At 46.4% G+C, this 12,066-nt stretch overlaps 1 protein-coding gene across 1 annotated transcript in view; it reads left to right on the top strand.

Annotated features, from left to right (window-relative positions):
• Positions 1-8,266: 8,266 nt before the first annotated feature.
• Positions 8,267-12,066, top strand: part of tctn1 (tectonic family member 1) — a 52,186-nt gene continuing 48,386 nt past the window's right edge. Inside the window, exon 1 of the mRNA XM_084338266.1 lies at positions 8,267-8,726. Within this exon, the coding sequence (XP_084194392.1) occupies positions 8,456-8,726 (271 nt within the window). The 5' untranslated portion in view covers positions 8,267-8,455. The remainder of the gene's footprint in view (positions 8,727-12,066) is intronic.

Genomic DNA, 12,066 nt, shown 5'->3' with positions numbered 1-12,066 from the left:
TATGAATCCAGATATTCTTTTAGTTAATTAGTAGACAAGTATTTCAACACTGAAATGTCCCAGAATACAAACGTGTGTGTCCTGCAAGCTTGAGAGATCCTAAATAGAATCCATACCTAGGTATATTAATTGTCTGTATTTATGTATCTATGTTGTATGTTTGTTAGTAGGTAGGTGTGTAAGCCTACCCACGTTGTATGTTTTTGTTTGTTTATATTTTGTCTATATTTTGTCTATATTTGTGATCAGGCTCCCTCCAAAAGCTTTAAATAGCTTCTTGGGAGACCTGGCACATGCACACAATCTCGACGATGATGTTTTCACATGAAGATATGTATATGTAATATATCGTGTGTGTGAATAAATTCATTCATTCATTCATTCCCCCCCTGTCTTCAGTGAGGACATTATCAACAGGATGCTCATTAATCCCTCTCTCTCTCTCTCTCTCTCTCTCCTCTCTCTCTCTCTCTCTCTCTCTCTCTCTCTCTCTCTCTCTCTCTCTCTCTCTCCCTCTCTCCCTCTCTCTCTCTCCGTCTTCTCTTCTCCCAGGAACAAGAAAACAGTAAACTCCGCTCCCTCCTGAAACAGAACGCCATCGAGTTCTAATTCTGGACGTAGAAAGTGAAGCTAATGTTGACGGTGCTTTCTTGGATTGTGTGTAATGTTAGAAACATTTCATCACATTTCATAGAAACATTTCATCACCAGAATGTATCAGTGTTTTCTATTAGAATGTGGCCATTTTCACATTCACATCAAATCTAATTATATTCTTGCTTGAAAAATATTGTATTGTATGATGATACACAAATGGAAAATAACCAGATTTTGAAAAAAAAATAAAAAATGTTTTTATTAAAAAAAGAAATAAATGTTTTCTTTCAAATATTCTCTCTACAACATTAACACTATATACAATAACTTTAATGGAAAACCACAAACTGTGCCTAATAAAGGAGAAATGTCGAAATGTTGTTGTCAAGTCTGTAATGGAAAGTGTTGCGTTGGACTTCCACCGCACTTCCTGCTTCAGACTAAACACTTCCTGCTTCAGACAAAACACTTCCTGCTTCAGACGAAACACTTCCTGCTTCAGACGAAAACACTTCCTGCTTCAGACTAAACACTTCCTGCTTCAGACAAAACACTTCCTGCTTCAGACTAAACACTTCCTGCTTCAGACGAAAGCACTTCCTCCCTCAGACGAAAGCACTTCCTGCTTCAGACAAAACACTTCCTGCTTCAGACGAAAGCACTTCCTGCTTCAGACAAAACACTTCCTGCTTCAGACGAAAGCACTTCCTGCTTCAGACGAAAGCACTTCCTCCCTCAGACGAAAGCACTTCCTGCTTCAGACAAAACACTTCCTGCTTCAGACAAAAGTACTTCCTGCTTCAGACAAAACACTTCCTGCTTCAAACGAAAGCACTTCCTGCTTCAGACCAAAGCACTTCCTGCTTCAGACGAAAGCACTTCCTCCCTCAGACGAAAGCACTTCCTCCCTCCGACGAAAGCACTTCCTGCTTCAGACGAAAGCACTTCCTCCCTCAGACGTAAGCACTTCCTGCTTCAGACGAAAGCACTTCCTGCTTCAGACGAAAGGGAAGAAGAAGTCGTAGGGCAGCTGGGCGTCGATGGTGGGCGGGGCCCTGAGGCCGGGCTGGGCGGCGGCCGACACGGAGACGAAGGCCACGGAGCTGCTGACGGAGATCACTGCGCTGCCTCCTGACAGGGCGTCCTGCGGGAGAACAACTCAACTGTCACCTGTCACACGGAGGAGCAACGCACCTATCACAAGCCCCGCCCTCTATCACAAGCCCCGCCCTCTCTTCTTGATCCTTTTTCTTGGAGGATCAAGAAAATAGGGCGGGTTTGAGATAGATGGGTCTATTGAGACTCGCATTTAAGCGGTGTCTTTGAACTTTACACTGTGGGGTTAATAGGGCTAGATCCACACAGAATGGATTGCACGGTGCTAATTGCACCCTTACTTACAATTCATTATGAATTGAAAATGGAGGACCCTGATGTAAACAAGACAAACAATCACTGCGCAGGTGCTTGAATGAATGCACATTTTATTTAACAGATTGCAGAATGGGTACAATACAGTACAATACACTGCCAAAAAAGGTTAACCCTTTCACTGCGACAATACACAGAAGGTTAACCCTTTCACTGCCACACAACAGCCGGTTAACCCGGCCGTCGGTTGTGTGATAGTAAAGGGTTAACCTTCTGTCGTGTGGCAGTGAAAGGGTTAAGGGGATGCAGACCATATCACTGAAGAAGGACATTGTCCGAAACATGTCTGCCATTAAAAACATTGAACCTGAGAGTGCTGGTCCAGCTACCCTGCTTTTTGATAAACTGAACTTTATGGGATTACAGCACCCAGTGTGAGAACTTGTGAGCGCGGTCTAACTTGACTATATTAGTTCATTATCTACAAATACCTTATAAATGTATTATGAATGAATGAATGAATGAATGAATGAATGAATGAATGAATTAATGAAAACTTTATTTAACAGATTGCAGAATGGGTACAATACAGTACGGCTCAATACATACAATTGTTAAGGGGATGCAGACCTGAGAAAGACGTTTGTCTTGTTTCCATCAGGGTCCCCCATTTTCAATTCATATAGACATATATGACATACATGACATACAGATAGTCAGTACTGCTACATCTATACATTTATGACATACCAGATTTGCAAATACAGTACTGTTTGTGATACAGAAGGAGTCAAGAAAAGGGAGTATATACAGGGTGTTATTATAAAGTGCTACCGAATATTCTATATCGAAATGAATAATCGACTTGTAAAAGCGAAAGCATTAAACGGATCATCTGTCTAAACCTCGTAACTATTCGCCCTCAAATCTGTGTTCATTTTTTACTTTGCATGTTCTGTGTCCTGAGTCGTACTGTATTGTATTCTGCATCTGTTAATAAAGTTTCAATCTGTAAGAGCCTCAAATTTCCATGTACATTTAATAAGTTGTCAGCCAGTTTCTAACCTGTAACATTCCTAAAGTAAAGGCACAAGGGTAGATCAATGTTGTTGAAGTTGTGTAGACGATCTTTCCATTCCTGGTAACTGTAATGTATTCTACATTGTTGGCAGTATTTATAGTGTGTGGAATCTAGAGATGGAAATATGCAGCATTGCACTTGATATAGAGTAATTTCTCACATGGTTGATTATCAAAACAATCGCTTATCAAACCCATTGTGTTTACTGATATATACCATATAAACCATTAAGAGTGGGTGTCGGGGGAGCTCCAGTAGCTCACCACGTACCTCGAGCGCTATTTCGGCGCCGTGGACAACCGTGCTCGTCACGGATCTGGGGTTTAGCGAGTTCGAATCCCGGACTGCAGCCGTGCCTTTCCCAGAGTATCTTCCCCCCCATCTGTACCCCTTCAGCCTGATTCTGTCGGTCATTCTTGACCAGAGTAAATGCGATAAACGCAAAAAAGAGCCAGCGGAATGGCCAAAGTTTAAAAAAAAAAAAAAAAATGGGTGTCGGACAAGAGGGAAGACTGTCAGGTTTTAAACTGTGGATACCAAACAGAAGGTAAACATTACTTTGAACTGTGCAATAATCCAGAACTATTTCATTGCACTGTAAATAAACTGATTTTATAGTATGTCACATCATTCTTGTCTTCCACATTCTACTAAAACTGAATCAAACCATAAACAAGGTGGCCTGTTGGGATGTTAGATCCTAATGTGAAAAACTGATTTTATATGTCTGAGGAGAAGACTGGTACTCATCATCAGGTCCACAGACGGGCCTCCCATCTTCGTCTCCACAAAGTACTGGGGGGGGTCTACTGTATGTGAGACATATTTCCTTAGAGTGAAAGAAAAATGACATGTGAACATTATGTTGTGTGCCAGGTTTATGGGCAGTCATGGTAAAGTGAGAGGTGATGGGTGGACCACCACTGATGTCATGTGTCCATTCAGGCCTCAGGTACAAGTCATTTTAACTCCAGCAGCCCATTATGTACCAACCCGTTTCTTTTCCAATGAATCCCTGAACAGCCACTGACACTAAACCCAAAGAAGCTTTAGCTGTCATGACATAAAGATGCCAGACATCCATACATCTGCTTATAGATCTGTTTGATAATGTCTAGCTCAGGAAAGGCTAAAGTAATCTTGTGTGCATTTAACATCCTGCTATCCTCAAATTTACTATTTACATTACATTTGGTTTCCTTGAGGTAAATTTCAAATCAGCTATTTAAACCTCTAGAAAAGTATTAAAATGTTAACCAAAGTTTGTGTCTGGGGTGCACGGGGGTAAAACAATTAGATTTGAGAATATTTCAGATAATGAAATTAAATGTTTATCATCAACTATCTAGTTAGTATTATAGGTACATTGAGTCCATCCTCACCTCCATCACACTATGGTACGCTGCAGCCAAGGACCAAGGCAGACTGCAGCGTGTCATCCACTCTGCTGAGAAGGTGATCGGCTGCAATCTGCCATCTCTCCAGGACCTGTACGCCTCTCCAGAACTCTGAAGTGTGCAGGTAAGATGGTGGCCGACCCCTACCACCCCGGTCACAACCTGTTTGAGTCACTCCCCTCTGACCCCTACCACCCCGGTCACAACCTGTCTGAGTCACTCCCCTCCGACCCCTACCACCCTGGTCACAACCTGTTTGAGTCACTCCCCTCCGACCCCTACCACCCCGGTCACAACCTGTTGGAGACACTCCCCTCCGACCCCTACCACCCCGGTCACAACCTGTTGGAGTCACTCCCCTCTGACCCCTACCACCCCGACCCCTACCACCCCGGTCACAACCTGTTGGAGTCACTCCCCTCTGACCCCTACCACCCCGACCCCTACCACCCCGGTCACAACCTGTTGGAGTCACTCCCCTCCGACCCCTACCACCCCGGTCACAACCTGTTTGAGTCACTCCCCTCCGACCCCTACCACCCCGGTCACAACCTGTCTGAGTCACTCCCCTCCGACCCCTACCACCCCGGTCACAACCTGTTGGAGACACTCCCCTCCGACCCCTACCACCCCGGTCACAACCTGTTTGAGTCACTCCCCTCTGACCCCTACCACCCCGGTCACAACCTGTTTGAGTCACTCCCCTCCGACCCCTACCACCCCGGTTACACCCTGTCTGAGTCACTCCCCTCCGACCCCTACCACCCCGGTCACAACCTGTTGGAGACACTCCCCTCTGACTCCTACCACCCCGGTCACAACCTGTTTGAGTCACTCCCCTCTGACCCCTACCACCCCGGTCACAACCTGTTGGAGACACTCCCCTCCGACCCCTACCACCCCGGTCACAACCTGTTTGAGTCACTCCCCTCTGACCCCTACCACCCCGGTCACAACCTGTTGGAGTCACTCCCCTCCGACCCCTACCACCCCGGTCACAACCTGTTGGAGACACTCCCCTCTGACTCCTACCACCCCGGTCACAACCTGTTGGAGTCACTCCCCTCCGACCCCTACCACCCCGGTCACAACCTGTCTGAGTCACTCCCCTCTGACCCCTACCACCCCGGTCACAACCTGTCTGAGTCACTCCCCTCCGACCCCTACCACCCCGGTCACAACCTGTTTGAGTCACTCCCCTCCGACCCCTACCACCCCGGTCACAACCTGTTTGAGTCACTCCCCTCCGACCCCTACCACCCCGGTCACAACCTGTTGGAGACACTCCCCTCTGACCCCTACCACCCCGGTCACAACCTGTTGGAGTCACTCCCCTCCGACCCCTACCACCCCGGTCACAACCTGTTGGAGTCACTCCCCTCTGACCCCTACCACCCCGGTCACAACCTGTCTGAGTCACTCCCCTCTGACCCCTACCACCCCGGTCACAACCTGTCTGAGTCACTCCCCTCTGACCCCTACCACCCCGGTCACAACCTGTCTGAGACACTCCCCTCTGGCCCCTACCACCCCGGTCACAACCTGTCTGAGTCACTCCCCTCCGACCCCTACCACCCCGGTCACAACCTGTCTGAGTCACTCCCCTCCGACCCCTACCACCCCGGTCACAACCTGTCTGAGTCACTCCCCTCCGACCCCTACCACCCCGGTCACAACCTGTTTGAGTCACTCCCCTCCGACCCCTACCACCCCGGTCACAACCTGTTGGAGACACTCCCCTCCGACCCCTACCACCCCGGTCACAACCTGTTTGAGTCACTCCCCTCCGACCCCTACCACCCCGGTCACAACCTGTTTGAGTCACTCCCCTCCGACCCCTACCACCCCGGTCACAACCTGTTGGAGTCACTCCCCTCCGACCCCTACCACCCCGGTTACACCCTGTCTGAGTCACTCCCCTCCGACCCCTACCACCCCGGTCACAACCTGTTGGAGACACTCCCCTCTGACCCCTACCACCCCGGTCACAACCTGTCTGAGTCACTCCCCTCTGACCCCTACCACCCCGGTCACAACCTGTTTGAGTCACTCCCCTCCGACCCCTACCACCCCGGTCACAACCTGTTGGAGTCACTCCCCTCCGACCCCTACCACCCCGGTCACAACCTGTCTGAGTCACTCCCCTCCGACCCCTACCACCCCGGTCACAACCTGTTGGAGACACTCCCCTCCGACCCCTACCACCCCGGTCACAACCTGTTTGAGTCACTCCCCTCTGACCCCTACCACCCCGGTCACAACCTGTCTGAGTCACTCCCCTCCGACCCCTACCACCCCGGTCACAACCTGTCTGAGTCACTCCCCTCTGACCTCTACCACCCCGGTCACAACCTGTTGGAGTCACTCCCCTCCGACCCCTACCACCCCGGTCACAACCTGTTGGAGACACTCCCCTCCGACCCCTACCACCCCGGTCACAACCTGTCTGAGTCACTCCCCTCTGACCTCTACCACCCCGGTCACAACCTGTTTGAGTCACTCCCCTCCGACCCCTACCACCCCGGTCACAACCTGTTTGAGTCACTCCCCTCTGACCCCTACCACCCCGGTCACAACCTGTCTGAGTCACTCCCCTCTGACCCCTACCACCCCGGTCACAACCTGTTTGAGTCACTCCCCTCCGACCCCTACCACCCCGGTCACAACCTGTTTGAGACACTCCCCTCTGACCCCTACCACCCCGGTCACAACCTGTTGGAGTCACTCCCCTCTGACCCCTACCACCCCGGTCACAACCTGTTGGAGTCACTCCCCTCTGGCAGGAGGCTGTGGTCCATCAGGGCCAGAACCTCACGCCACAAGAACAGTTTCTTCCCCTCTGCAGTGAGCCTCATCAACAAGGCTCGGGACCCTCACTGACACCCCCCCACTGTGTTACATTAACACACCCTACTGGACTATATACTTGCCCACTGTATTGTTACTCATTCTAATTAGTGTATATAATTGACCACATCTGCCCAGTTGTACAGCCCTGACCTATTCCTATTTTATTTTTTATATATGTACTATATTTAATTTAGTTTATATCCCATATCATTTTATTCAACCTCTTATTTACTGATTCTGATGTAACTCTAACCAGTTAATTAACAGTCTCTCCATCTATGTAACTCTAACCATATTTGCATATCTTGTATGTCACAAACTTAAATGTCCAAACCCAATGCAGTCCCCCCCCCCCCACCCAACCTCTTCCAATGTACAGTTTCTTCCCCCTCAACTCTCTTTTTAGACTATTTTTGTATCACAAACAGTGCTGTATATTTGTAAATCTGGTATCTCATAAATGTCTAGATGTAACAGTTACAGTAGGCCTACTGTCTATATGTCATGTCATGATGAATTGAAAATGGGGGACCCTGATGTAAACAAGACGAAAGTCTTTCTCTGGTCTGCATCCCCTTAACAATTGTGTGTATTGAGCTGTACTGTATTGTACCCATTCTGCAATCTGTTAAATAAAATTTTCAATCAATCAATCAATCAATCAAGACCACATGTAATCACAAATGTAACACAAGACGATGTTGTGTATGTCGTAAACAAGGAGAGAGAGAGAGAGAGAGAGAGAGAGAGAGAGAGAGAGAGAGAGAGAGAGAGAGAGAGAGAGAGAGAGAGAGAGAGAGAGAGAGAGAGAGAGAGAGAGAGAGAGAGCGAGACGCCCCCCCCCTCATCCGCATGCGCAGTAGTGCAAAACAAGGTACGCGCCACAACGCCCCGCCCAGACGCGGCTCTGCAGATTATCTGCTATTGCATAGCAACGAGAATAATAAAGATGGCGGCGTAGGGTGGCGCTGTTAGGGTTGGATCTTTACTTTGGTGTGTTATTATGGGGTGCATTGGGTTTTCTTTATTGTTTTCTTTTATTTGCTTTATTCTCGCTTCGACCCGCCATTAATTCCAAAGAAGAAGAAGACGATTGTAAACTAGATTGCAGTTCGGCAGCAACACGCAGAAGGGTCACAAGAAGAAGGAGAAGAAGAACATGTCTCTGCGCGGGTTATATGATTATGATTATGTATATTATGTACACGTGTATCTGCTGGTGTTCAGCTGCTGCAGCGTCTCTGTCTCACAGCAGCAGGAGCAGCTCACAGATCTGTATTATGATGATGATCACAACTTCACGGACTCTGAGAACTCCTCCTCCTCCGCCGCTACAACAGTAACCCCGGCGTCCAGCCCCGTCCCGCTCCCGCTCCCGTCTGCAGAACCCCTGCCCCTGACGGGACTGCTGCCCACCCCCCCTGCAGAGGGTAAGAGAACATGGCTATGTCGTTATGTTGTAAACAAGACTAAAGTCTTTCTCTGGTCTGCATCCCCTTAACAATTGTGTGTATTGAGCCGTACTGTACTGTACCCATTCTGCAATCTGGTAATAACATGTTCAATCAATCAATCAATCAATCAATCACGTTAGCCAAGCCGCAGATATATCCACATTGATTGATTGATTGAAAACTTTATTAACAGATTGCAGAATGGGTACAATACAGTACAGCTCAATACACACAATTGTTAAGGGGATGCAGACCAGCAATTCAACACTGGCCCCTGTAAATATCCTAACCCAACCCCCTCCAATGTACAGTCATTTACCTAGTATGGTTTTGTCAATAGTCCAATGTACAATTTTGTTTGATTGTACAGTGTCTCCCCCCCCCTCAATGTACAGTTTTGCTTGTATATACAGTGTGCCCCCCCCCCCCCAACCACCTCCAATGTAGATTACCCAGTATGGTTGTCAATATCCCAATGTACCCAACCCCCCCCACCCAACCTCCTCCAATGTACAGTTTCTACGTCAAATGTATATACTCCCTTTTCCTGACTCCTTCTGTATCACAAACAGTACTGTATTTGCAAATCTGGTATGTCATAAATGTATGTAGCAGTACTGACTATCTGTATGTCATGTATGTCATATATGTCCTGATGAATTGAAAATGGGGGACCCTGATGTAAACAAGACGAAAGTCTTTCTCTGGTCTGCATCCCCTTAACAATTGTGTGTATTGAGCTGTACTGTATTGTACCCATTCTGCAATCTGTTAATAAAGTTTTCAATCAATCAATCAATCAAGAGAAAGACTTTCGTCTTGTTTACATCAGGGTCCCCCATTTTCAATTCATCAGGACATATATGACATACATGACATACAGATAGACAGTACTGCTCCATCTATACATTTATGACACCAGATTTGCAAATACAGTACTGTTTGTGATACAAAAGGAGTCAAGAAAAGGGAGTATATACATTTGATGTAGAAACTGTACATTGGAGGAGGTTGGGTGGGGGGGGGTTGGGTACATTGGGATATTGACAACCATACTGGGTAATTTACATTGGAGGTGGTTGGGGGGGGCCGGGGGGCACACTGTGTAAACAAGTAACACTGTACATTGAGGGGGGGGGGGGGGAGGAGACACTGTACAAACAAACACATATCTATATTCTTGTTGTAATAATAACCCAGTATTAAAAAATCATTTCAGAGTCCAAAACAATCGCTCAACAAACGAAGTAGTTCTCAGTTAGATGTTAACACCTCTTGCTATGTGTAATTGTGTATATATTGTCTAGTATTATCATTATTATCTAACTCCTCTCTAACCAGTCCTCCGAGCTCTAATACCACCAGTGTTTTCAACAATTGTTGCAAATGTCTGACTGCAGTCGTGTGGAACATTGTAGAGATTAGCTCCAGTGTCCTTGTAGCACACAGATATACACACACACATACTGTACATACACGTCACACACACACATACTGTACACACACATACTGTACATACACGTCACACACGTACACACACACACACACACATACTGTACACACAGGCACACACACACATACTGTACATACACGTCACACACACACATACTGTACACACACATACTGTACACACAGGCACACACATACTGTACATACATGTCACACACACATACTGTACACACAGGCACACACATATTGTACGTGTACACACACATACTGTACACACACATACTGTACATACACACACATACTGTACACACACATACTGTACATACACACACATACTGTACACACACAGGCACACACATACTGTACACACAGGCACACACATACTGTACACACACATACTGTACACACATGCACACACATACTGTACACACACATACTGTACACACAGGCACACACATACTGTGCACACACATACTGTACACACACATACTGTACACACACATACTGTACACACAGGCACACACATACTGTGCACACACATACTGTACACACACATACTGTACACACACATACTGTACACACAGGCACACACATACTGTGCACACACATACTGTACACACACATACTGTACACACACATACTGTGCACACACATACTGTACACACACATACTGTACACACACATACTGTACACACACATACTGTACACACAGGCACACACATACTGTGCACACACATACTGTACACACACATACTGTACACACACATACTGTACACACAGGCACACACATACTGTGCACACACATACTGTACACACACATACTGTACACACACATACTGTACACACAGGCACACACATACTGTGCACACACATACTGTACACACACATACTGTACACACACATACTGTACACACAGGCACACACATACTGTGCACACACATACTGTACACACACATACTGTACACACACATACTGTACACACAGGCACACACATACTGTGCACACACATACTGTACACACACATACTGTACACACACATACTGTACACACAGGCACACACATACTGTGCACACACATACTGTACACACACATACTGTACACACACATACTGTACACACAGGCACACACATACTGTGCACACACATACTGTACACACACATACTGTACACACACATACTGTACACACAGGCACACACATACTGTGCACACACATACTGTACACACACATACTGTACACACACATACTGTACACACACACCACTGTGCACGTCGACTAAAAACGCACTTATTCAATCAATATCTGAAATTGTGAAAATAACTAACCTTCTTACCGTCTTCTACTATCATGCACTCTTCCTACTTTACTAAATAACTAACCTTCTTACCGTCTTCTACTATCATGCACTCTTCCTACTTTACTAAATAACTAACCTTCTTACCGTCTTCTACTATCATGCACTCTTCCTACTTTACTAAATAACTAACCTTCTTACCGTCTTCTACTATCATGCACTCTTCCTACTTTACTAAATAACTAACCTTCTTACCGTCTTCTACTATCATGCACTCTTCCTACTTTACTAAATAACTAACCTTCTTACCGTCTTCTACTATCATGCACTCTTCCTACTTTACTAAATAACTAACCTTCTTACCGTCTTCTACTATCATGCACTCTTCCTACTTTACTAAATAACTAACCTTCTTACCGTCTTCTACTATCATGCACTCTTCCTACTTTACTAAATAACTAACCTTCTTACCGTCTTCTACTATCATGCACTCTTCCTACTTTACTAAATAACTAACCTTCTTACCGTCTTCTACTATCATGCACTCTTCCTACTTTACTAAATAACTAACCTTC

This window comes from Notolepis coatsorum (assembly GCF_963971535.1).
Source record: "Notolepis coatsorum genome assembly, contig: SUPER_6_unloc_1, whole genome shotgun sequence".
Taxonomy (NCBI): Eukaryota; Metazoa; Chordata; class Actinopteri; order Aulopiformes; family Paralepididae; genus Notolepis; species Notolepis coatsorum.
The sequence above is the reverse complement of the archived record's forward strand: the minus strand, read 5'-3'. Positions and strand labels throughout refer to the sequence as shown.